Source organism: Squalius cephalus (assembly GCF_949319135.1).
Source record: "Squalius cephalus genome assembly, chromosome: 18".
Classification (NCBI taxonomy): Eukaryota; Metazoa; Chordata; class Actinopteri; order Cypriniformes; family Leuciscidae; genus Squalius; species Squalius cephalus.
In genome coordinates, this window is record NC_137139.1 from 15,384,634 (window position 1) to 15,410,377 (window position 25,744).

At 37.7% G+C, this 25,744-nt stretch overlaps 1 protein-coding gene across 1 annotated transcript in view; it reads left to right on the forward strand.

The window, feature by feature from the left end:
- The first annotated feature begins 6,494 nt into the window (after window positions 1–6,494).
- lama5 (laminin, alpha 5) overlaps window positions 6,495–25,744 on the forward strand; it is a 78,372-nt gene continuing 59,122 nt past the window's right edge. The window contains exons 1-2 of the mRNA XM_079849446.1: window positions 6,495–7,067; window positions 9,191–9,343. Of these exons, the coding sequence (XP_079705572.1) occupies window positions 6,810–7,067; window positions 9,191–9,343 (411 nt within the window). The 5' untranslated portion in view covers window positions 6,495–6,809. The remainder of the gene's footprint in view (window positions 7,068–9,190; window positions 9,344–25,744) is intronic.

Sequence of the window (25,744 nt, forward strand, 5' to 3'; positions counted from 1 at the left end):
TTTCACAGCTCAAGGAGTGAAGCCAGCTTACAAAAATATGTTCAGAGAACGTTTTGCTATTGTTTCCAGTAAGTTTGGAAAATGCTATTTCTAAATGTTCTCCGAACTTTCGAAATGTTATTTTCTTGGTCAGGTGACCGTTAGAAAAAAACATTTAGGAAATGTTCGCTTTTATTATTTAGCAAACATTATGGGAACGTTACTTTTGAATGTTCACCTGTAACAAGTTGTAGGCCTAAGCAGTGACGTTTTAAAAAACTTTAGACGAACGACCCATAAACGTTCTGTGCTAACATTTTGATAACATTATTAAAGACCAGATAACTTTGAATGAACATTCTATTAACATTACTGGAAGAACATGTTCACAACTTTGAGAGAACCTTTCCAGAACGTTAGCCAAAGATCTGAGAAAATTCCCCTGTACCTGGGAAAAGGGTTAGTGTTTCCCCCAATTAATTGACGTGTTATACTCCTGACAAAAGACTCTCATTCCTTCCTCCCAGACACCAAAGAACCGCAACCATTGTAGCCACCAAAGCAGAGCTCTTCAACATTATCATATTCTGTCTAAAAGCAACAATACAGGCTAATGCTAACCAGTGCCAGTGAAAATCCACGTCTCGTTGATCACGTCTATTGCTTGTCTATATGCGTGTTCTTTGTGAGAGTTATACTCTTAATGTAAAGGCTAGACTGTATTCTGTTTGTTTGAAATGCTTCACCGCTCACTTAGCAAGACCTCCGGCCTTTTGTTCCTTATCTGCAGTTAGCGCTCTATCATCTCTTTTCATGCAGACTAAACATCAAAGCATGTGAGCTTAACAAAACCGAGGGAAGAGCAAGAAGAGCACTGTTTTGTTAAAGTACAATAAAACTTGATAAAAACAATATGCCTGTAGGCTATATACATGTATATAGCCTATACCTGCATGATGAACATCATTGGTGCCAGCTATTCACTAAAAATACGTGTTTGTGAAATGGCTTAGGCTGCTGGAGAGACTTGTCCAATACCCATCATGCCTGTTTGACTCGGGGATTAGGACTTAAACTCCATGTGTTTCAACTGGAACCAAGTTTGTTGTTGAAACTTTAATGCCGCACTCCTCACTCGTGTCTTTGCTAGGGGCAAGATAATCAGAGGTCCTGTCTTTTGCTATTTCCTTTAATATGAGTTTGGTTTCAAGAGGATTTTCTGCTCTTTATTGTTTGTGCAGTGCAGAATGCTGCTGAATGTTTAGCGTGGGTTATCTGTCTCTTTCTCCTCATTAATGAGGAATTAGAGGTGCTGAGATCCTGCTGTAGTTATTAATGTGTGGATTGATGGGTCTGACACGTCGAGCAGGTGTGTTTGTGTAGGGGGAGTTTGAGGCAAACGTTGAGCGTGCTTTCGTCTCTTTCACATGAACATGCTAACTCACTATCTCACTATCTCAATGATCTTTATTAGTGGTGTTTGCTTAAAAACACCTAAATAATCTCATAGATTTACTAAAACAAGAAGAGCATAGAGACTTTTTATAGAAGCCTTTTTCCACCTGAGTAAAAAAAATAAAAATGATAGTTATAAATATATAATTATATAATTGTTTGTAAAATAAAAGTTTAATAAAATGTAAAATGTATTAATAATATAACAAAATATAATGTACTAATACAATCTCACAATTGTGACTATTTCTCATATTTTAGACTTAATGTCTCACAATTGTGACAAATTCTCATATTTTAGACTTAATATCTCACAATTGTGACCATTTCTCAATGGTATATTTCTCAAATATACCATTTAAAGGTACGCTATGTAACTTTTCTGCACAAAACTGCATGCATTTTGTGGAAGAACATTGTTTTGGTTGTGCTTTGGCTGTGCATGCCTGTGGATTAATATGACCCTTTACAATCGATAATGCTTTACAATGAACTTTGTTAGAGAGCTACATATGGCAATTTATATGTTCAATAAAATACCTTACTCACCTGTTAAGTACTAACAATACAATCTCCGCTTCGCTTTTAACATTTCAAATCCTTCAGTTCTCGCTGAAAAGTCAAGCCAATGTTGATTCTTGTTTTATTACGAGCTGTTGCGTTCTCTTTTTGCCAGCAGACTCTCCTCTAAAATATAACAGGCTTACCATAGTGATTCAGGGTAAGACAAAAACACATTTTGGAAGAAGGATTGATGTATTGACTCATTATTTAAATTTTGTTCATTTTGAACAAAACAATTTACATAGTGTACCCTTAAGACTTTAAATCTCACAATTGTGACTATTTCTCATATTTATGACTTCATATCTCAATTGCAACTTTATTTTATTCACAACTTTATTCACAGTTGTGAGTCTGTTTCTCATAATTGTTTTCATATCTCATGATTGCAACTTTACTTCCCGGTTTCACTGACAAGGCTTAAGCCTAGTCCCGGACCCAAATGCATGTTTGAGCGGTTTTAACTGAAAGCAACTGGCTGAGTATTTTCCTCTTAAAACTGCAGTGAATCAAAGACAGTCTCAAAAAACGTGGCTTGAAATCGTTGGTTTCTGACGTCACAAGCTACCTTGTAACCAATCAGGTCAACGAGTGATCGTCAACCAGTGGATCTCTGAGCTGGTGTGAGTGAGTGGAGGTGGGGCTAATTTGCATATTCATAGAACTGCGTATACTAAATGATGCAAGGGTGTAGAGTTACATTCAAGCTATTTTAAGGCATGAAGAATTTTTTTTTTTCGAGGAAAAACCATTTAAATATGTCATTTTGGTGATCAAATATGTTAAGTTTTAAGGGATACTAAAATTTACTACAGGGGGACTTTATGAAAAAGTACAAATCTAGTTTTATTTTCTCCCTCTCTCATGTGCACACAAACACTTGGTTTATCCTGAACCGTCCAGCTTGGACAGGTGAAAAAGTGCTAAGAACCACATCACAGTTAAGATCAGGCCTGTCTGGTCACGTCTGTGGCTTACTGACTTTGAAGTGCATGAAAAAGCCACATCAGAACTGTGTTTGAGACACATTATCAAACAATCTCACAGACACACAACAGATTGTGTGAGAGGAAAAATATGTGACTGGAGTATATGCATCTTGTAAAAAATAATAATTTAAGAACAGCCCTAGTTTAGTCGCTGACCTGTGCCGAGTCTGTAAGGGTGTAACGGGGCGTTTCCACATCATTCTCACTATTTAAAAGAAATCCCTGGCAACCAGGAGGCCTAGAGACTAATACACTGACACAGCCACTTCAGACAAAGAACCTTTCTTTCATCTCTTGTACTCTGAGTTGACTCTCTTGTCCATAAAGGAAGTATGTGACAGCTGGATGGCATTTCCTTCATCCTTCAGTTGTGAGATTTGTCTCTCTCTTGTTTAGTTTTTGTCTGCCCTGTGTGGAATGTGTTCTTGTTTGGAAGTGAATGAGATTTCGGTTGCATTAGCAGGAAGACTCTAGACTTCCAAAGTCAAACACCAATTTGACCCCTGCCAGTTTGTGGCGATACTCCTCTGAGAGCAAAGTTCAGAGGTCAACGTGTAGGACAGACAAAAATATTAGTGTGTCAGCCTTAAGCTTCATTCATTAAAAGTGACACGAGTCAGCAGGGGAAGTTGAAGTATTAGTTCATCCAAAAATAAAAAATCTTCTCACCCTGATGTCATCCAAACCTGCATGACTTTCTTTCTTCTGAACATGAAAGAGAATATTGGAAATCAAAACGTTTCGGTTGCCATTGACTTCCATTATAGGAAGTCAATGAGAACTAAAACTCTTTAATGACCAACATTCTTCAAATGATCTTTTTTTTCAAATTCCTATATGATTATTCTATAATATAATATTCATATGTAATAGTCATACAGGTTTGGAACGGCTTCCCTGGTCCCTTTAAGAACAAGGTACGCTTGTCTGTTTTTGTCAATGGAGAGACACCAGATGTCTTCGCACATCTGGCTGCCATCTTATCTTGACTGCTTGAAATCAGCTTGGGCATCCTATCATCTCCTTTTATGTTCCACAGAAAGAAAAGGAAAAGAAAGGTGAGTTCAAATCAACATGAGTGTGAGTGAATGAATTTTCATTTTGACCAAAATATGACCCCAGACTTTTGACCTCAGCGGTTTATTGTTCAGCAGCAAATAAAGATTGCTGGACTGAATGCGTGTGTGAATAACTGTGTGTGCGTTTTATGACTAGTAGTCAGAGGGGCGCCTCTTTGCTGGCTGCGTTTCAGGTGGTCAAAATGATGGGCGAAGAAAACACCTGCTCCTCTCCTCCCTCTGTCCCCTCTCTCTCGCTTTGTTCTCTGGAGCGCTGCCATTTAATTAAACCTCAGGTTCTGTAGACTGGAAAATGAAAGCCTGACGCTATATGAGGTGTGGAGGAATGTGAACGAGCTCTGGTGGGAAATCTCACAGTGTTGGAGGGGGTGTAATGCACGGTCTGATGGGTTGCTGCTCGCTATTACAAATGTTTCTTGTCTTTTGTGACAACATTTGATTTGTACTGACTGGAAACATTTTACCCTTCAGAGCTCTTAAAATGACAAGCATGTATTGTGTTGCAGTAAAGTAACAACAGATGTGTAAAGAGTACCTCAAAACCATACTTAAGTAAAAGTACAGATACCTTACAGTGAAAATGACATTACAAGTTACCAATTCTAAAACGACTTGAGTTAAAGACTTCTGATTTTAACAGTACTTAAAGGAACACGCTGACTTTTTGGGACTTTAGCTTATTCGCCGTATCCCCCAGAGTTAGATAAGTCCATACATACCCTTTTCATCTCCGTGCGTGCCGTAACTCTGTCTGACGCACCCACCGCTAGCCTAGCTTAGCACAAAGGCTGGAGGTAAACGGCTCCAGCTAGCATACTGCTCCCAATAAGTGACAAAATAACGCCAACATTTTCCTATTTACATGTTGTGATTTGTATAGTCACAGTGTGTACAAATAACAAGGTCACATGAGACACAGCCATCTTCTAACCGTATACATACTGGGAACTATATTCTCAGAAGGAGAAGCACTGCTACTTCTGCGGAGTGATTTACTCCAACTCTGAGCGAACTCTCTGCTCCTCACCACGGGTCTTCTCAGGTGCTGCGAGCAAATCACTCCGCCCATATGTATATTTAATGTCTGCATACAAATCTGCAAGATGCAAGAGTGTTTGCTCATCTGCAATACGTCTCTGAGACGTTTCCTGTCAGACGTCATATAGACATTCAGAATATGTCTTTAAGATGTTTATGATTTAGAAAGGATGTAAAACAGCCTTTTCTAAACTTTATTAGATGTTTTTACACAGCAAATGTTTTCCAGATCTTCCGCAGACATCTTGCAGACGTGATATCTGTCAATAATTATTTTTTTTCTAGCTGAAGGATGCCAGAAAGACAGTTAATGATTGCACTTCTAAAAAGTAAAATATTAATGCATACTTTTGGTTTTAATATAATTATGTGGTAAACCTTTTTCATTCAAGGAAATAAGGCATGCTTTATTGTGAATAAAGTCCCAGCTATAGCTACTGCACAGCCTCTCCCCAGCAAACACAGAACATTCCCTAATTTGGTTCCCGTTTGGTCCTTTGAAAAATAATAATAACGTTCTAGGAACATTCTTTTTAGGTTTTATTTTGCAACCATAAAATAAAGTTCCTGTTGCAGGGTGGTTATTTTTAAATAACCTAAAAATAACTTATACAGAACATTCCCTAATAGTTATTTTTCGGCTATTACACCTATTTAATAATCATATAAAGACTTGGTCGCGGGTGTGCTGGATTATTATTACTCCGTACAGCGGGTAGCTAATGATATCGGAGTAGGCTAAAGAGGTTAGGGAAAACGTTAGAATAGAGTAACGTTCAACAAAACAAAAAATAACGTTCTATTTCCGTACAGAAAACTTTCTTGTCTAACCAAAAACAAACATTAAAAAAAGAACGTTCGGGGAAACAAAAATTGTTAGCTGGGTCGTAGCCTACCTTTTAGCTTACATAATCTGATCAGACGGGAGAACGGAATCAGTCTGATTCATGAACGAAGGTTTTTTTTGTAATAGCCTATGCTCACCTGATTCACCGAAAAGATTCGACTTATTAACGAATCTGACATCACTTTTCTCATGAACGCTCATTTGAGAGCGAGGAGGCCGAAGATAAGCCTACGTCTTTTCATCACACAAAGTTATCTATTACATGCTATTTAAAATACTTATTTAGCCTAAGAAGGCTAATCAGAGTCGTAGGCTATAAGCTATTTTATACAAGCCTACATTTATAGGGTTACTGCGTCATTTTTGTTCTCATCGCATGGAAAAGACAAAGTTAAATGTCAAAATGTTAAACAGAAGAAAGCAGCCAAAGAGACAAAAAGAATGGTGAGGCTATGACAGAATTTACCTTTTATATTTACCATGAGATTGATTTTGACACAAAAATATGCGATTTGATTTGGCAGGAATGGGGTCTCCTCTCCAGCAATAACACATATCACCTATTCATTGGGTCTCGCAGCGTGAGAGAGAGACAGGACTACACGCACTGCACTGCCCTCTCTCTACTCAACAGCGCGCGCGCACACTGCACTGCCCACACAGAGGCAGAGCCCGAGAGAGAAGTTGCCCCTTGAACTGCACTTCTGCCTAGTATTATTGTATATCATACACAGAAAGAAACCGCAACGACTTTCCGTTTATTCGGTCTCTCCAAATGTCCGTCATTAACACCGCAGCAAGCTCTCAGTGGACATTTTGACCAGTTGTAACAGTGTTGAGCGCGCGGCACAGGTGAAGATGGCGAGGGGAACACCGCGCGCACCGGTGTTAGTGTTTCTATCGCTGCTGCTCATTGAAACTTTAACGGCGCAGGAATTGCCCACCGGCGGCGTGAACGGATACAGTTTGCACCCACCGTATTTTAATCTAGCGGAGGGAACGAAAATCACGGCCACGGCAACCTGCGGAGTGGACGAGAACGAGCAGCCGATTCAAGACTTGTACTGCAAGCTGGTCGGGGGGCCCGTGTCAGGGGACCCGAGTCAGACTATTCAGGTAAAGATGTGGAAAATGCTCACTTTTCTGCAGTTTACATCACTTAAACATGGATAAAAGCGTATTTTTACGTTAGTGTAGTTATAACTTATAATGGATTGTATTTGGCTTTGTGAAATGCACTTTTAATCGTTTTTGTACCCAAATATAGGCTACAGATGGTACTGAATAATTCCCATATTAATTTATACCTACTTGGTATTCAAAGTTGGAACTGCAATGGTACACGTTACCATGTTATATTTTCCAAATTAGACTTATTACCATAAAAATACTGTAATTTTTTCTTTTTGTTAGTCTATAAACAAGTCAGGACAGTGCTTTTGTTCTTGAGGAACTGCAAAAACGTAATCTTATTCTGAGAGCACCTGCTCAAGGTGAAAATGCCAAAGACCCATAAAGGGCTATACTGACTCCTAAGAGACCCCCACTGAGGCTTCATAAGCAGGGGGCTCAGGAGGCACGACTCAGCTTGTTGGCGAGTGAGTGAAATGTTTAAACATTGTAAGGAGCAAAACGCAACCCCCGTGTAGCACTGCTACTGGGATTTTCCCTGAGGAATGTGTGGCATTCCTGTAGGAGACCTTGAGGGAGACAAACACACACATACACATTTGCACCACACTTCAAAGAATTTGTTAATAAAATGTTGCGACCTCATCGATTGTTGCAGGGACGTCCTGCGGCCTTGTTCACAACATCACACATTTGCATTTATTCATTTATCAGACATTTTTATCCAAAGTGATTTACAAATGATGGATACAATAAGGTACGATTTACCTTAAAGAGCCAATAAACACGAGAATATTCAAATGTAATTCAGAATAGTAGGCCTACCATGATTTATCATTTTACTGTAGTAACAGCAACTGGTATTTTGGCAGAAACTATGGTTGCTGTGCAATTGGCAGTAAGTCGAACCTTCTTATGAAAGATTAGTCAAAGGAAATCTTATCTAATCAATCTCAGAAACCTTCACACATGGGTGGTCTCAACATAATTTGTGAATCGCTGATCGAGTCTTCTCCTGTTTGTTTATTTCTACTGTTATAAATTAATATATTTTCCTAGCCAAGTACACAAATAGCTCTAAATATTAAGTATTAAAAGAAGTTTGAGTTGCCAGCAGTTGGAAAATAATGAGAGTGAATTCCTTGGTTTCTTCCGGTGTTTGCACTGAAAATTCTGCACACTAAACCCCTACAAATCCTCAGTGTTCACAAGCAACAAGTGTCTAAAGATATTTGCTGATCACAGTTTCAAAGGATTCCGACATCAAAAATGAAGCTTTACTTTGCTTAGTCGGTGCGTCTTTTTCAGTCACAGTTTCTACAACTCAGATTATCATGGAAAATAAGTTTTCACATTGTCCTTTAGTCTATACTATCAGAAATAAACAGATAAAAGGTGAAGAAAACAGAGGGGACATTTTCCAAGAAGGTATTGCATCTGCGAAACAGAGTTGTTTATTTGCACGCACTCTCTGTATTCGTAAAAATAATTATGCAAATCAGGTGTTTTGCAAACACTCCCAAAAAGTTCATTTCAGTTTGTACGCCACAATTCCTTTGCAGGTCACTTTGCATCTCAATCGGCTTCTGAATTATTTCTTCCATTGATAGAAAATGTACACATAGGCTATCTTAATTATGCCAGGAACTTAATTTATAAAGCATTTAGCAGCACAGCAACAGTTAGAGCTCACTATAACATCTGGATCAACTGGATTGTGGGTGGTTTCAGTGCTGTAATACCGCTCACAAAAAGTGGAACAACTGTAGTGAATTCACCTCAGACGGAGGAGTTAGTTTGCTCTTTCAACGTTTCAGCCCGTCTGAATTAAACTAAAAGTAGATCGCCGTTAGAAACCTAAGACTTCCTTTACCTAGTTTTTATCTAGTGGCCGAGGCGTCTCGAGGCCAGGATTAAAGGAGAAGAGTTAAGTTTACAGGTCAACTTTAATGTTTTACAGATAAGCCATTACCTGATCATGTGACTTACTACAGCGTTGTGCATTCAATCATTATTTATGTGACAGATTGATCAATCAACAGTTTCGCTTTGCAAAGTGCTGAAATGGAAACCTAAAAGCTAAACTTTGTGTCTTCCTGTGTTATCAGGGCCAGTACTGTGACATCTGCACCTCGGAAGACACTAACAGAGCGCATCCCATCAGCAATGCCATAGACGGAACCGAAAGATGGTGGCAAAGCCCTCCTCTCTCCCGCAGTACAAAATACAACGAGGTCAACGTCACTCTGGACCTTGGACAGGTATGATGCATTCCTTACAATTTGTCTAACTCTTTATCACACCCCCGCCCACACGCACATATCGTGTTCAGATTATTCAGCGTACAGTAGAGTCATCCGATACTCGGCTACAGCATGCGCTTTTGTGGATTGCACATGAGTGTAGAATTTCAAGGGTGGATCCTAAGTTGAATATCATCCATTCATACTCAAGTCTGGAGTATCTAGAGGTGTTTTTTTTTTTTGCTCTGAACGCTTCACATCTTGATCCTTTGTATCGAGGTTTGTTATTTGTGAATAGCTGAAGAGCCAAGGGGCATTTAAAGACAATTACTTTCTAAACTGTAATTGTAAATAAACATTACATACACTCTCCCACACTTATTCTCCTCCTAAAGTCCTCCATCATTCCCAGGGGCTTCTACATAAACAGTCTTCATATAGCTTCACGCTGCCCAAATGAGACTTACCGTCAACAAAAGTTTCCCATTGACCTCCGTTGAGTTTCAGACTCTTCCGTTGTGATTTAATGGGAACCAATCAGTGATCAGGCTGCAGGATGTTATTATGAGAAGCTTGGATCACATCTTGTGTAATGACTGTATTTAAAATGAGATTTTGGTGAGTGATTTATTACCAGGCCCACACAATCTGCACACACAGCTCTGTGAACAGAATGGCCGTCATTCACAAAAGCTTGATATTCCCACATTCCTATTCAGTATTTATTGAATAACATTATGCTAATTCTTTCAGCTACCAATGAGTATGTACTCTCAGCTGCATTTAACATGTTTTCCATTCAATAAGTGTAGAAAGTCTGGACATTCTGTAATTGGCCTACTTTTATAAACAAAAATTTAAATGAGCAATGACCCAAACTCAGATTAAATAGAACATACAAGTAATAGTAATTTGGTTACTTTGAGAAGTTACGTGAGCCGAAAAAGTACACAAAGTGATACGAGAATCTTGCAAATTTATATAGGAAATTGGTTGCCTGGAACAAAAAGATCAGTTATACAGTTTAGCGGTCATCATAAAATATATTTGATCACAGAGCCCAGCTAATGATGAATCATAATGAAGTATTCTAGAGAGCTGTTTATTATTTATACACTAACGTTCAAACGTAAGATTTATTTAATGTTTTTGAAAGAAGTCTCCTTGTTCACCAAGTATGTATTTATAGGATCAAAAATACAGTAAAAACAGTAATATTATGAAATATTATTACAATTTGTAATGACTGTTTTCTGTTTTAATATATTTTATAATGTAATTTATTCCTGTGATGTAAAGCTGAATTTTCAGCATCATTACTCCAGTCTTCAGTGTCACATGATCCTTCAGAAATCATTCTAATATGCAGATTTGATGCTCAAGAAACATTTTTTATTATCAATGTTAAAAACAGTTGTGCTGCTTAATATTTTTGAGGAAACGTTTGTAATGTTATAAATGTCTTTGCTGTCACTTTTGATTTAATGCATCCTTGCTGAATAAAAGTATTAATTTTTTTTTTTTTTTTTTTTTTTAAAAAGAGTCTTGTCCCAAACTTTTTAACATTAGTGAATGTATTACCAATGTTTAAATAGTCCAGTTGTATCGCTCTTAGCAGTATTGTGTTTATGTGTGATGTGGCTATCTAGTTTTGGTCTAATTCAGCTGAACATGGCTGTAATATGTGACAGACTAAGCCCTGTACAACCTACTTTCCTTTCTCTCTCAATCTCTCTCTCTCCCCCCCTCCCTCTCCCCTTTCTGTCTGAATGGAGGCAGAGAGCAGTGATTGGCTTTGTATTGAATTCCTTTATGTGGCTGGTGTTTTTTCAGTGCCACTTAAACCAGCTTGCTAAAGCTATCATACTAAGCAGAGAGAGTGAGGGAGAAATGCACTATATATAATAATGCCATTACACTATAATCTGTTTTGCCAATATAATATTTTATTACAGTATCAACTGTGGGTGCTCTTGCTTTCGTTTGAGGGTGCATAGCAGGATCTTCATGTATAATTCTCTCTTTCTCTTCTTCTGAATGAGTCTCTGGTTCAAACATTATGGTTGCGTTAAGCCAATATTTCCACTTGCCATTGTGTTTCATTTACCACAGTTGGCAGAGTGGATCAGGTAGTCCGAACTGGTCTGATTGAGTCGAGGCGGGGACTAATTTGCATATGCATGGCTCTGTGTATACTAAATAAAGTGAGGGATTAAAAAAAAAAAATGTCATTGTGATTATCAAAGATGAGTTTTAAGGGATACAATTATTGACTGCAGGGGGACTTTAATACATAGACTTGCACCGTGTCCTAACCAGACGTGAAGTCGCAACACACAAAAAAGGTGTTTTTTTTTGTCCTAACCAGCCGTGATTGTGATACGCTATAAGTGACAGAGGATTCTACTTACATACAAAGTAAAAAATGGTGTAATATTTATTAATTTGATTATGTATTTGATTAGTGCCCACACGCTCTTCTGATTGGCTGTGATTTTTGATTGATTTTGTCCCGTCTTGTAGTCGTGTTGATCTGGTGTGGAATTTCATTGCATCACGTCTGGTTAGGTTTGTTCAGAGCCCTAAACGTAAGTATGAGAAGCAATAATAGTGATGCAGGAATGAGGTGCATTCTGACCCCTCAGAGAAGATGAATTAGATTGGAATGTTAGTTACTCAATATCTGCCTCAACCTGTTCAGGGACAAAACGACCCTCCCCATCACAATCAAAGTTCACGTCTCTCTCCTCTCGCTCACTCTCTTTCCCTTAACATAAATGCTGACACACATTAATTCATTCTCTAGATGTAATAGATTATTAACCAGTGTTTATGCATGTTCTTACTCATCTGTCATGTTAACAAGTCAATACTTTAAAGACACCTGTAATTCCCAAACAGTGGTTCAGTGGGTTCAGTGGCCAATTAATCAAATGATTTGAAATTTTTTTTTTTTCTTCTCATAATGAGCTTTGAATCGATGAGTGAGCTGCTGATAATCGATAAATAGATATTTGTTCTACATCTGGCTTTATTGGAACATTTGAGGAATATGTCCCAGGATGTCAAGGAAAATGTTATGGTGTAAAATATATATATATGTTTATTAACCAGTATATTCTACTGAACTGTTTGAAAGAATCAAGGTTGTCCTTGAGTCAGACTTTAGTCATTACTAACAGTCTTGAGGGCCGTTCACACCAAGAACGATAACTATAAAAATAACTACCAGTATATTAGCGTCCCCACCAGCAGACGATATACAGTGCAATGCATAAGTGAATACACCCATGCTAAAGTTGACTAAAAAGAGGAATAAAAAATCATATTTTGGAAATTGAACTTAATGCCTTAATTTAAAAAATTAGGAAAAATCCAACCTTTAAGGACACCAATTTTCTTTGTGAATGAATAATGTATCGTAAATAAATAAATGTTCTTCCTTAAAATACATGGTGCATAAGTGAGTACACCCCTATGTTAAATTCCCATAGAGGCAGGCAGATTTTTATTTTTAAGTTTTTTTTTTTATTTTTTTTTTTAGGATACTATGCATCCTGATAAAGTTCCCTTGGCCTTTGGAATTAAAATAGCCCCACATCATCACATAGCCTTCACCATACCTAGAGATTGGCATGGTTTTATTTCAGTTAGCCTAAAAGCTAGTTTGATTTGCATTGAGAGATGATCTTATGGAAAGTACCCCATGCCAATCTCTAGGTATGGTGAAGGCTATGTGATGATGTGGGGCTATTTTAATTCCAAAGGCCAAGGGAACTTTATCAGGATGCATAGTATCCTAAAATTTTTTTTTTTAAAATACTTAAAAATAAAAATCTGCCTGCCTCTATGGGAATTTAACATAGGGGTGTACTCACTTATGCACCATGTATTTTAAGGAAGAACATTTATTTATTTACGATACATTATTCATTCACAAAGAAAATTGGTGTCCTTAAAGGTTGGATTTTTCCTAATTTTTTAAATTAAGGCATTAAGTTCAATTTCCAAAATATGATTTTTTATTCCTCTTTTTAGTCAACTTTAGCATGGGTGTATTCACTTATGCATTGCACTGTAGTTGTGTTTATTCTAAAAGCGCTGCAGTTTTGTTGTCTGCCGCTTTAAATGCTCGAGCTCACAGCAGGATGGATTCTGATTGGCTGTCAATGTTTTTATCGTTCATCAGCTGGATAAAATCCCTCTGAAAGTGATTCCATCGATAATGTTTCTCTGTGCCGTTATTGTTATAGCTGTGGTGTGAACTCTGCTATTCTTGTGTATTAAGAACGATTTTTAGAACTATATCTTGATCTTTATACTTATCGTCCTTGGTGTGAACGGGCCTTTAGGCTCTGTAAACGAGAAAGTTGCTTGCTCTTTTTTCTGAAAACTTGGCCAATGAGTAAATTCTCTCTGCCTTTAGCGTATTCAGGTTTGATGACATAGCCAGGGCAAGGTTTGGAGAAAAGCTGTGTGGTTGAATGCATGGCGGCAGTCTAATTCAGTCTAATGGAAAAAAGCAAAAGCTAAGCTAAAAACACTTACAGCGCCTTTAAGCTGAAAATTGTTTTTCATTTTACTGTCTGACTTCTCCTAGCCAAATTCTCACGGTTAATGTAACCTCATTTGTGTGTGTGATCCTCCAGGGCACATTAGTTTAATATCACTGAGTGTTTAGCATTAGAGACAAAGAAAAACTGTCTTGCTGCTAATATAGCTCATAAGTGCTTGGGAAATAAAAACTAATGCACTTATCTAAGCTTAAACGAGATGATTCATTACTTAAGCTCTTTTCTGAAGTATTCAGTCATCAACCTGTAATCTTTTGAGGAAGATCATGGATGGATCCCGTCCCATCCGGAAACAGGTCTAAATTATACTCCACACTGCATCAAAACAATAATCAAGCCTGTCAGGGAGACTTTCATCACTCTGTTAAAGATACACGGTTGTTTATTTCTTATTTCTCCCTCTAATTCTTAAACATGCATTACTCGTGTGCAAGTTTGCACTTCACGCTGAAGTATATTGTGAGTTTTCAGGACCATTTAAATACCTAAAAATACTCTTCTTCCAAACCTTCGCAGAAATCCTGTGCCCTTTTCTGGGGCCCTTTTGTTGCATATGAATAGTTAAAAATAGACAATGTCTAATCCAGAGTTGCACCATACGCTGTGTGAGTGTGTTCGAGTGTATTTTGGCGGGGTGGGGTTGAGTAGGACTCAGTGGGGACTAAAGTGCCCCATTGTGTGCCATGCGCAGAGACGGGCATGATGCCAGTCATGAGAGCCGCACAGAACTACAGTTTCCTGTCATTTAGAAAGGACTGAGTTTATCCAATGTCAAGGCAGCCAAACTGGATGTGTTGATCTCTCAATCATCTTATAACAGCCAGTTGCTCACCGTATCCTTACATGAGATTAGTTTTCCTGCCATTATGTATAGATCATGTGATCCGGAGCTAGCTTAAAGCAACAGTTCACCAAAAAATAACTCGCCCTCATCCTAAAACTGTATTACTGACTTTATTTTGGAGAACACAAAAGAAGATATATTAAAGGATGTTTCAAATGTGTGTGTCTTCTTCTGTGCTTTTGTTCCTCTCTTGGGTGTCGCTTTGGAGAAAAGCATCTGCGAGATGCATATGTAAATGTTCAAAGAAGAAAGAAAATCATACAGATTTGGAATGACTTTTTGTAATACATTATTTTACATACAATGACTTTTTCACTGAGAGTGTGTTATGCCTCAGGTACAAGATCTACCATGTCAAAATTTGTGTATGTGTCTTCCATAGTCTCAGGTATGGGACGTCCCAGTGTGTGTGGCCTGCATACCTTGGCAAACAAAGTTCCCATTGTGCGGTTCTCAGCTTGCTTTTCCCTCACTTTTTCCATTGGAAAAGATGACACTCTTTTTTATCTGTCAGATCTGTTGATCTATATTGCTGATATACTTAGTAAATGTCTCTTCTGAGATAATCTTGCTCCGTAAACAGTTTATCATCTGCATTCATTTTTAAGTCTTCCAATATAAAGCAAGCAATTTTAAGGCGTTAATGAAAATTAGATGCGTCAATAAATTAGATCCATGCATTAGGTCTTAAAGGTCACACACACACTGCAAAGTTTCAGGAGCGACAACCGCATTTGGAAGTGAGTCCCCTAAATTATTCTTCCATGTGTGTACAGAACACAACTCACTCCCAAAACGGCGATGATTGACACCGTGGTAACCATAGAAAGGTTTTGGTGTCTCGCGTGTTTGGTATCTGCTATTCTGAACAGAGTAATATTACAGTGACAAAAGGCTTGCTGTGTTCAGCAATTTTAACTAGACCACAGTCGACGGAGGCGTTGGTTTGTTTAAAGGCTGATTCACAGAGTGCGCTCGCAGTGTTGCCATGTCCATTAATTGGCTTGGCTCATACAGCGATCAAGTTTATGGAGTTATTAAATTGAGCAGGTGCAGGTCATGACTTATTTTCAGCATAAAGCATTTCCTTTTTTTTTTTTTGGCTTGTTCTTGTTCACTAATTTTCTTGCAAGATCTGGCAACAAGAGTCAGGCTCATACCGCTTTCCCTGTGATTTCTTGAACCGCACATACATACGAGAGATACATACGAGCTCTGTCATCTCCCATATTTCTCATCGTACGTCATTAACAACTAATTGTTCAGTTCAGTTCCATACACACTGAATTTTTCAAAATGTGGTTGTCACTACCTGCATTTTTCGGGAGCTAATTCGGTTGTAGGAAAAGACGCAAATTACTGAACTATATGTGTATAGAACGGGATTAAGCACTAAAAAGGTAAATTGACAGGCGAATTTATCTGCAGTGTGTATGGCCAAAGTGACAGCAGCCTAATATGCCTGTTGCTGTCTGTGTCCCTAATGTTAATCAAAAACTTGACTGAATAACTTTTGTAGCTTTAATAAGGATTAATTTGATAATTCAATTTCTGTATTACTTCTTACCTGAATACTACTGTTAGACCTATCTGTACATCTTAAAGTTCTATTGAATTTATTTGTGCTATTGCTTGTTATTTGTTTATTTGTTCTTATTTTATGACTGACTGTTTACTTGTCTTTAATAATGTCTGAAGTTGACATTAGTTAGATTAGTCGTTTTTGCTGTGGTATCAAAACTGGAATCGAGAATTGTAAAATATCCCGGTATCTAAAATGTTGCTGTCGTAACAATCTTTTTGTTATAGTTATATGAGTCAAAGTTATATGGGTCAAAAACAGTGAAAACAAAATTTTTTTTACTGGCGGGCCACTGAAAATGTTGGTAGGGCAAGTAAAAATCTGAAGCACCAGGGCCAGTTGGCATTCCTTGGCATTGTGCCCTGTAAGTCTTATAAATCATCTGTGTCTCTTTCACATATATGTCCAGTAATACACACACTAACAGAAGCCCAAGCTCTCTTGCTTGCACACACACCCTTTTGTCATGGTGTTTACCTAGCATGAAAATGGGCCTGTTAAAGGAAGAGAGAAAAAAACCAGTTGTGCAATCCTTAATAGGAGGGAACCATGGATACAAGGGCACAAGGGAAATTTTGATATGATCCAATCTTTCCTGCATGACAGAGCACTGAGTTGTCTTTCCCTTTAATATGAGCAGGCTTGTACATAATGGACATCCATGAGAGTGTCTCGTGCATGAGTGTGAACCATCATTCCTGCTTGAGATGACTGTTAATGGGGTAATTCAGAAACAGCAGGGATCTGAACTCCTGGCCTAAATTCTTTAGAGTCCTCTACCCCGACTTTAGCCATCGATCATGACGGAGGTTTTGTCTGCTGCTTTTCTGCAGCCCCTTTTCCCCAGGATCCCTGTTGGCAAAAGCCCCATTTAAACCCCAGATGCATATATCTTCACTGACACCGAACACTGCTGACCTGCTCACCTCCTATTATTTATTAAAGGGGCCATATGCAACATACTCCCCCCCCTTAAAAGTCCACTTTTGCAAAGGGTTCTGGTGGCAAAAAACTTAATTTTGACTTGGATGTAAACCCTCTTGCTGAACCAAAGTATTCAGCAAAACTGCTTTTGGTACTGTACCTTTTAAGCAAAATCCTTTATATATACAGTATATGTGTAAATTAACTCTTTTATGTTGCTGAATACTGATTAGGGTAAATCGATAAACCATATGTCATATGTTAATGTGCATATGGTTGTGAAGACAGATTTCATTGGTCCCAAATAAAAATTAAATAAAAAAATAATTAAATATATATATAAAAAGTGGAAAATATATATATAAAAAACCTGTATTAGGTTTTCTTTACAAATAAACACTTGGCTGACAGGTTTATCTGTTCATCTGAACATTCTGGAGAACATTGCACATCTCCCTGTGTGGCAGACATGTTTGATTTTGAGTCTGTCTTCACTTAATTTCTCCTGAATAAGGGTTTTCTGTAAAGTACATAAACAAAATCAACAGATTAGACACTTCCAGATTAACTGTTGTTTACGTATCCTCTCTAGGCCTAATCTCCATTGCATTGGGGGGGAAAGCATGTGCACAAGTGTGTGTGTGTGTGCGCAGAGTCTTATAGAATTTAGATGCCTGTTTTCTGGTGTTTCAACATTGTATGCTTATTTCCATCTGAGATCACGAATTATCCAGTATCAACTTTAGTATTCTTCCTTTAAAATCCCCCAAATTGCTGGTTTTGCTCTTCTTGGGCTGGATGTTGTTTTAAAAGACTTTTGAGATAACTAGAGGAGCTTTCCTGCTGGAAGGATCAGCTGATACAAACTCCATATACATTTCTGCTTTGAAGATAATTGACCATTGTGTGTTTCTTATTGACATGTTCCGGTCATTCCTTTAGTTCAGTTCACTTTCTTCAGTCATGTGTTCCGGTTTGGCTCGCAGTGGATGTTTAGGTCACTACGGTCCACAGCCTTCATCTCACCATGCACCATACAACTAGCAGCTTTGATTTGACTTTTCACCCCCCCATCTCTTCGCTTCCTGACTTCAGTTTTAAACAGGCTGCTCTTATCTCCTTTATTGAACGTCACAGGGCAGTTTCCTCCACTCCTCTCTCAAATATTAGCATTTCAGCAGCATTTTTGAGACATTGAGGGAGAAAAATGAGGATAAGGAGTAGATTGTGATGAAGCAGTAAACTTTGAGTTCAAGGAGAGGGTTTTGATAAATAATTGAGGTTAATATGAAATAGTCAGAAATAGTGAAACTGAAGATAAGATTGGCTGAATTTTCTATTAATTTCATGGTTGAGTTTCTTTCATTTTCATTTATCTTAAAAATTGCAAGCATTGGTATACATTTTACTAGATGTGATGTTATTGCTTAATGCTTCGACTGTAAATTGATTACACATTTTAATCAGAAATTAATTAATCACAATTAAACACATATACAATATTTAATATAAAAATTCCCAAATGAAGATATTTCAAGGACTTGATTCTGGCAGAGAAAAAAAAAAAAGACTAATTCATTTTAAAAACAATTAACTTTGATAATTTTTTGTCTCATTATTTTTATTATTATATGATATTAAATCAACAAGTTAATTTTACAGCTATGCCTAATACGAATGCTATGCTTCTTTACGAATTGTTAGTCATCAACTTTAACAAAAGCATGCTTGTAGATCTGCTGGACGTAAAAGCTTTTGAGCCGTGTCACATAGGAATGAATGAGAACAATTCACACCACCTCAGGGATCCTCATGTTCCCCAACCTTATGGCCAGAAGGTAGCCTTCAAGAAAATATTTCTAACCCAAATGAACAATTGACCCCCAAAATGAGGCGGGAGAATCTGAGATGGTGTGTGGGGGCTGTCTTATTGCTTTTTAAACAGAAAGGTGGCAGAGTTCAGCAACGCCCCCCGATTCCTGTCGAAACCTGTTCCGTTATGCATTTGAGAAAGAAACCCACCTCCATGTCTCACGGCTGAGTCTGGGAGCTGAAACAAAAGGGTGATCCTGCTGCCTTTCAATGGATAGGTACACGACCCTGCAGTGTGACCTTGCTTATCTGTGCCCTGCATGCGAGATAGCTGTCTTTCACAGGCGACATGTCTACAGATTAGGTGTTAAGACCTATCGCTGCTTCACTAGTCTGCTGATTAACTATCAGTGACAAACCAAAATTGGGTGAAGGAACTGAAAGGTCAACCAAGGGTGAAATAATATGTAGATCTAAAATGTGCATGGGCTTCTTCGGATTTTGGTTTTCTAGAACCACAGTTCAAGCTCATGTTCACACATTAGGAGCAGCTTATGAATGAATGTACTGTATGTATGTAGGTGTGGCTGCTCACCCTTATACTGTAAAAAAGGGTGTGTGTGAGGGTATGTTGGCAAGGTAAAGTTTAGTGGTTGACCACTAAAACACTTAAATATGTCTTAATTTAATTTTATTAGATAGAAAATGTAAAGTGGCATCAGCAAACAACTGATGCTAGAGCTTTTCTTTAAACTCACTTCAATTTTCTGAGCCACTTTTTCAATTATTTTTAATCAAATGATCTCACGGTATGAAGTCAGTTCCCCTCAGGTTCACACAGATGCCCCAGCAGAATAACCACCGATGCAGTTCATGATATTAACATATGAGCATGTTCCACAAAGACATAACTCACTTCAATTTGTGAAATGTTTTGGTTGAAAAGTTTGATATTTTGATATGAAAATTCACTTTTACATTTTTAATTGTGGCCGATGTGTACAAATGCTTTTTGGGGCCGCTGTAGTTATTTTAATGTCCAGTGCCGATATTGATATTTAGCAAGCAGGGTTGCAGATATAGTGCAGATATTAAACTTGTTTTAAACATCATTTAAGGCCTGTTTAGACCAAGTGCAATAATAACTATAACTATAAAGTTTTAATAATTCTAGTTTTATGAGAATAGTCTAAACCAAAACTACAATGATAACGACAGAGATCAAATGTTATTGCTGGAATCAATTTCATAACGATTTTTTTTTTTCCAGCTGATGAATGATAAAAATGAAGACAGCCAAGCAGAATCCACCCGACTTGTTATAGTTATATTGTTATTGATATCTTTATAGTTATGTTTCTTGGTTTGTTACTGACCAACTTCAACCAACTATGTAAATCCACCTGCCATGGTTTTCCAGTAGAATAAGTAGAATTCTTTTGTTTTTTGGTAAAACTGGATAACCAGGGGCTTAAACAAAACTCTTTCCCTTTTAGACTTTATATAGTGATATTACTAGCATTGCACTTGATCGGAGTTTTATCCGAATTTTCCATATTTCATTTCTCAGCAGCTCTTAGTCATTTGAATGAACTGACATTATGAAGTCAGACTATTAATAGTCTAATGCTAATGTGATCGGTCCACACACAAAAGTTTCTTTCTACATTTTGGGCACATTGGTGTAAAGTTCAGACTGTGGTTTAGGCCCCGATGTCTCATATTCTTTCCTCTAACGTGTTCTGATGAACAGATGCGAATTCACATGCAGCTGAACTGGCAGATTTACCCATCGCTGATGGCAGTAACAAGTACACAGTGATTCCTTACATAGAAATATAATTATTCCGTACTCGCCTGAATGCGCTAAATACTTAGTTCCTCGTGAGCAATCTTTCCCTTTCATCTCTCTCTCATTTTTTCCCTTTTGTTCTTTAATCCTCCCTCTCCACACTGATAGATGATAGTGTTTTTTTGGGAGTTTAAAGTACTTGCTACTAAAAAGACGGGAAGGGATGGAGTGAATGTGAGGCCTTGTTAATGAGATAGTAAATGTTTGTTTTTGCCGGGTCAACAAGAGCTGTTGTTGGAGTCTTTCATCCATTCAATGGCTCATTGGTTGGGTTGGGCCTGAGAGGGGAGGGGAAGTGTGTTTGTTGCGGAGAGGGGGGTCACTTTGGTTAATAGAGGGATATAAATACCTTTCCCCCTCCCTTTGCCCTGAAGGGGGCTGTTTTCACTGGCCTTTCCCCTCCTCTAGGCCCCACTTTTAATCAAGACACAGAGAAGGGCATTCAGGAAAATAGAAAAGGATGCACTTTAAAAGTGGATTCTAGCCTGCCATTGCCTGTGGAAGTGAATATATTCTGTATGTATTCACAGTATACAGTAGATGCATTAAAACTTGGTGCTACGGTTCTGATATACAGTTCTTTTAGGGAGATTTCTAAACTTTGCCCCCAAGCATGAGAACCCAGGAGAGGAATGACAAAAACAGTGATAAATCCATCCCTCCTCTCCATCTGAGATAAACAGGGCAGATAAACAAGCCTAAAAAGACCTCCATTTGAAGGGCCATAAAAGGTTCAATGAGCGAGGAGGGCTCCAAATACAGATGACGTGAGGCAACTATTCCTGAATTTGACTTGGGGGTACATGCTTGTAAAATCCCATCACTCCTCAAACACTGCATTTTGAGTATTTTTACTTTAGTTTCCACTAAAGTTCCACTTTAGTGCTTTTTAGAAGCTACGTATCCATTTTTGAATTCATACTCTTAATTAAACTGGTCCTGTTACCGTTGTCCCATTCTAAAAGTTTTCCATAAATATCATTAGGGTCAGTGCTGTCAATGTGATGCTCAATAAGGGCGCTGATCGTTATCGGCCGATAATAGCTTTATATAGTTTGATCGGTGGTCTCTATAATAAAAGTCTATTAGATGACGCAAAACTCGTGAGACAATTTTTCTGTTTTCTATTTCTATTTTTCCTTTGTATCTTTATTCTGTTGTATTTATTTGTGCTACTGCTTTTAATTTATTTGTTCTTATTTTACTGGCTGTTAGTAAATTCAATGTAAAATTCGAAATCCTTGTGCTGTGTCTACTGTCTAAGCTATTAAGCAAAAAATACCCATTGTAAAAACACAAATCCATAGAGTGAGCAAATATTCAGTTGTGATAATTATAATTTTTAATAAGTAATAATGTTGGTTAAACATATTATAATACTTAGCATTTGGGCATTCAGTCACATTATGTTTTCTGCGTGGAGTAACGTCTGGCACAGTCACAGCTTGTGCTTATTGTTAAAACAAATAGCAAGAAACAAATAGCATTAAAAGTCATTAATTTTATTTAAAATAGGCTAAAAATTTAAGATAACGATAAATTTAAGATTTATTTAAGATTTGTATTCTTATTTTACATGTATACATAGACTTCCATGGAGCATTAGGTCATGAATATTTGCCTCAAAAGTATTTTTATTCACACATACAATGACCTTAATGCTTTTCTATGATGGGCATATTTTTAATATCCAGAAGTAGTTTGGCATAATATTCTATTATAATAAATTATATATATTATGTTATTATTTATTTAATAATAATACAAATTGCTTCATTGCTTATCAAGAAGGCTATGTGGCCACACACACACACACACACACACACACACACAATAACGTATCAGTGTTGCCTGGGTACTACTGATCAAATACTAGTTTGTAGTTCAGTATTTAACTGTACAGTTCAGATGGCTCAAGGTGAACCTTTTGACGGCAACATCGCTGAAGATGTTATTCAGCTTGACGATTTTAATTAGTTAGTTATTTATGATTTGTGCCCACAATATCTGATTAACGTTACAATTATAGATGAGCATATCCAGAGAAATATTGTAGAAATACGCATGGCACATCGATTCACTGTTTTCAACCCAGGTTTTTATATTAGGTTGGTTCAAAGATCTCACTTTACTTGTTCAGTGTTTCCTGACACATGGTTCTGAAAGCAATCCATTGCTCTCCATGCTGGCCTGGAATGCAGATTACTGGTCCATCACTTTTAGTGCATCAGGTGAGTCCTTGGAAATAGCGTTTTTTTCCAATGTATATTAATAGCCAACCGGCAGAACATGCTGAGACATCTATGAGTGAGTCCAGCACTGATGATGAACAGCCTGGACCATCTCACCAGGTCAACAACAGATCTAAGATCATATCTGGAGGACCACAAATGAATGAGTTCAGCACAGATGATGAACAGCCTGGACCATCTCACCAGGTCAACAACAGATCTAAGATCAGATCTGGAGGACCACAAATGAATGAGTTCAGCACAGATGATGAACAGCCTGGACCATCTCACCAGGTCAACAACAGATCTAAGATCATATCTGGAGGACCACAAATGAATGAGTTCAGCACAGATGATGAACAGCCTGGACCATCTCACCAGGTCAACAACAGATCTAAGATCAGATCTGGAGGATCACAAATGAATGAGTTCAGCACAGATGATGAACAGCCTGGACCATCTCACCAGGTCAACAACAGATCTAAGATCAGATCTGGTGGATCACAAATGAGTGAGTTCAGCACAGATGATAAACAGCCTGGACCATCTCACCAGGTCAACAACAAATTTGAGATCAGATCCGGAGGATCCAGAACACCTGCTGACCAAAGCTCAGGCAGTCAGGTTGAGATGAGACAGGGTGTTAAAATTAAAAGAAAGATGCCTAGCAGGTCAGAAAGCAGAGAATGGAAAAATAATAGATCAGACCACAGCTCTGATTCTGATTCTTCAAGTGATTCACTCAGCTCAACCTTTTCTTCTCCAGTATCACTTGGAGAAACACCCAGAGATGATGAACAGCCTGGACCTGCCTAGACCACAGAGACAACAGTGAGGTCAGAGCAGCTTCTGACCCGGGCAGACAAGATGAGTCGAGACTGGGAAGGAAAAGAAAAAGAAAGACTTCTGACCACCCAGACACTCAAAGCAAAAGGAGGAGACCTTAACACTCTGGCTTTTAAATAAAAAGACTCTAACTAGTTAACACTGGGTCATTCTAAACCCTGGGTAAACAAAATCCTGGGTTATCTTGCGTCATGTTTCACATCACTCATAATCTACCTGGGGTTAATAATTAATCCTAGGTATTCATAATGCACCACACTGTACAATCCTTATACCTGGGTTATCATTCCTATTTGCATATTTGCGGTGTCATTGGTTGGACAAAATCAGCAGCATATAACCTGTTTACATAAAGGCTCTAGCATTGTGCATCCTCTTATTATATACTGCCGACCACTATCAAGTTTAGAATGGACTTCTCGGACTTCTTCCCTCCAGTTGTCGCATTTTCTGTTACTATTTGAAATTTTCCCCCTCAAACGCTGAAACATAGCATACTTTTTAAACAAACTGTGGTGTTTCTGTGGCTATACAAAGCATGTTATTGGCTGATTGTTGCTAAGCATTTAGCCATAACATTCTAACGCTCTGTTTCACACTGTACACGGTTGGCAACGCAAAAGCAGGCAAAACCCATGAGCAGGGTTTCATAATCCCGGGTAAAATGCAGTGCTAACCCCGCTTCTAAATTACATGTGTGAAACGTTCCTTTACCCGGTTTAGAACGGCGATAATCTGGGGTGTGAAAAGCCAGTAAGACTTCCGAGCACCCAGACAGTCAAAGCAAAAGGAAATCAGACCAGTAGTCGGATAATTCAAGAATTTACTAAATAATAATTTGAATTTGAAAAATAAACATTTAAAATAAACAGATTTACTTGGTTCTTCTTGGTTCTGTCTGTAATCATAGTATTTTTCACAAATAAAGAAACTTTATTTTAGATGTTATGCTGTAACTAGTCACCACACATTTTGAAAAAAATTTCTTTCGATAACTCACCTCTGATTGGCAATTGCGTTCACGTGCTCAACAGGCATGTCTGTGATTGGCTACAATGCTCAACACTTTGAAAACACATTGTAAATAGAAACCTCTGACGCTCTTAATAAAAAAATTCACACCGGAGCTCTTGAAAGCAGCATCTATCAGCCGGTACTGAACTGACCTGGTATTCGGTACTACCAGTACTGGAGAAAGGCTGGTATCTTTACATTTTTTTACATTTAAGTATTTAATTGATACGTATTGAAATAATGATGCATTGAACCTCCAGTTCAGTTAATGAGTCATATCTTGATTCAGTAAGTTCATTCAGTGAAGCATTTTTCAAACCAGGAACAGGAACCAGGAGTCTTAAACAATTCATTAAAAAAAGACTCATAAGAGTGATTTGTTTGTAAACCAGACTGTCCCGGTGGCATTAATGTAGAGAATATTATCTTGTGTTTGAATTAAATAAAAAAATGAAAGTATATACAATGTGCAAATATTTATGTAATAATCCCTCTTATATAAGATATACCGCTCCATGACAGTCATATACAAATGTAACAGTTGCAATAATGTAATACTTCAAAAAAAAAAAAAACACTTCAGAGATCAAAGTTATATGAAATACTCTGAAATGAGGTTGTAATATCCCTATAGTGATGTCCACCCAAAAATGAAAACCCTATCATCATTTACTTACCTTCATGAACATAAGATTTTTGAACATAAGCGTGAGAAAATAATGATAGAAATTTATTTTTTG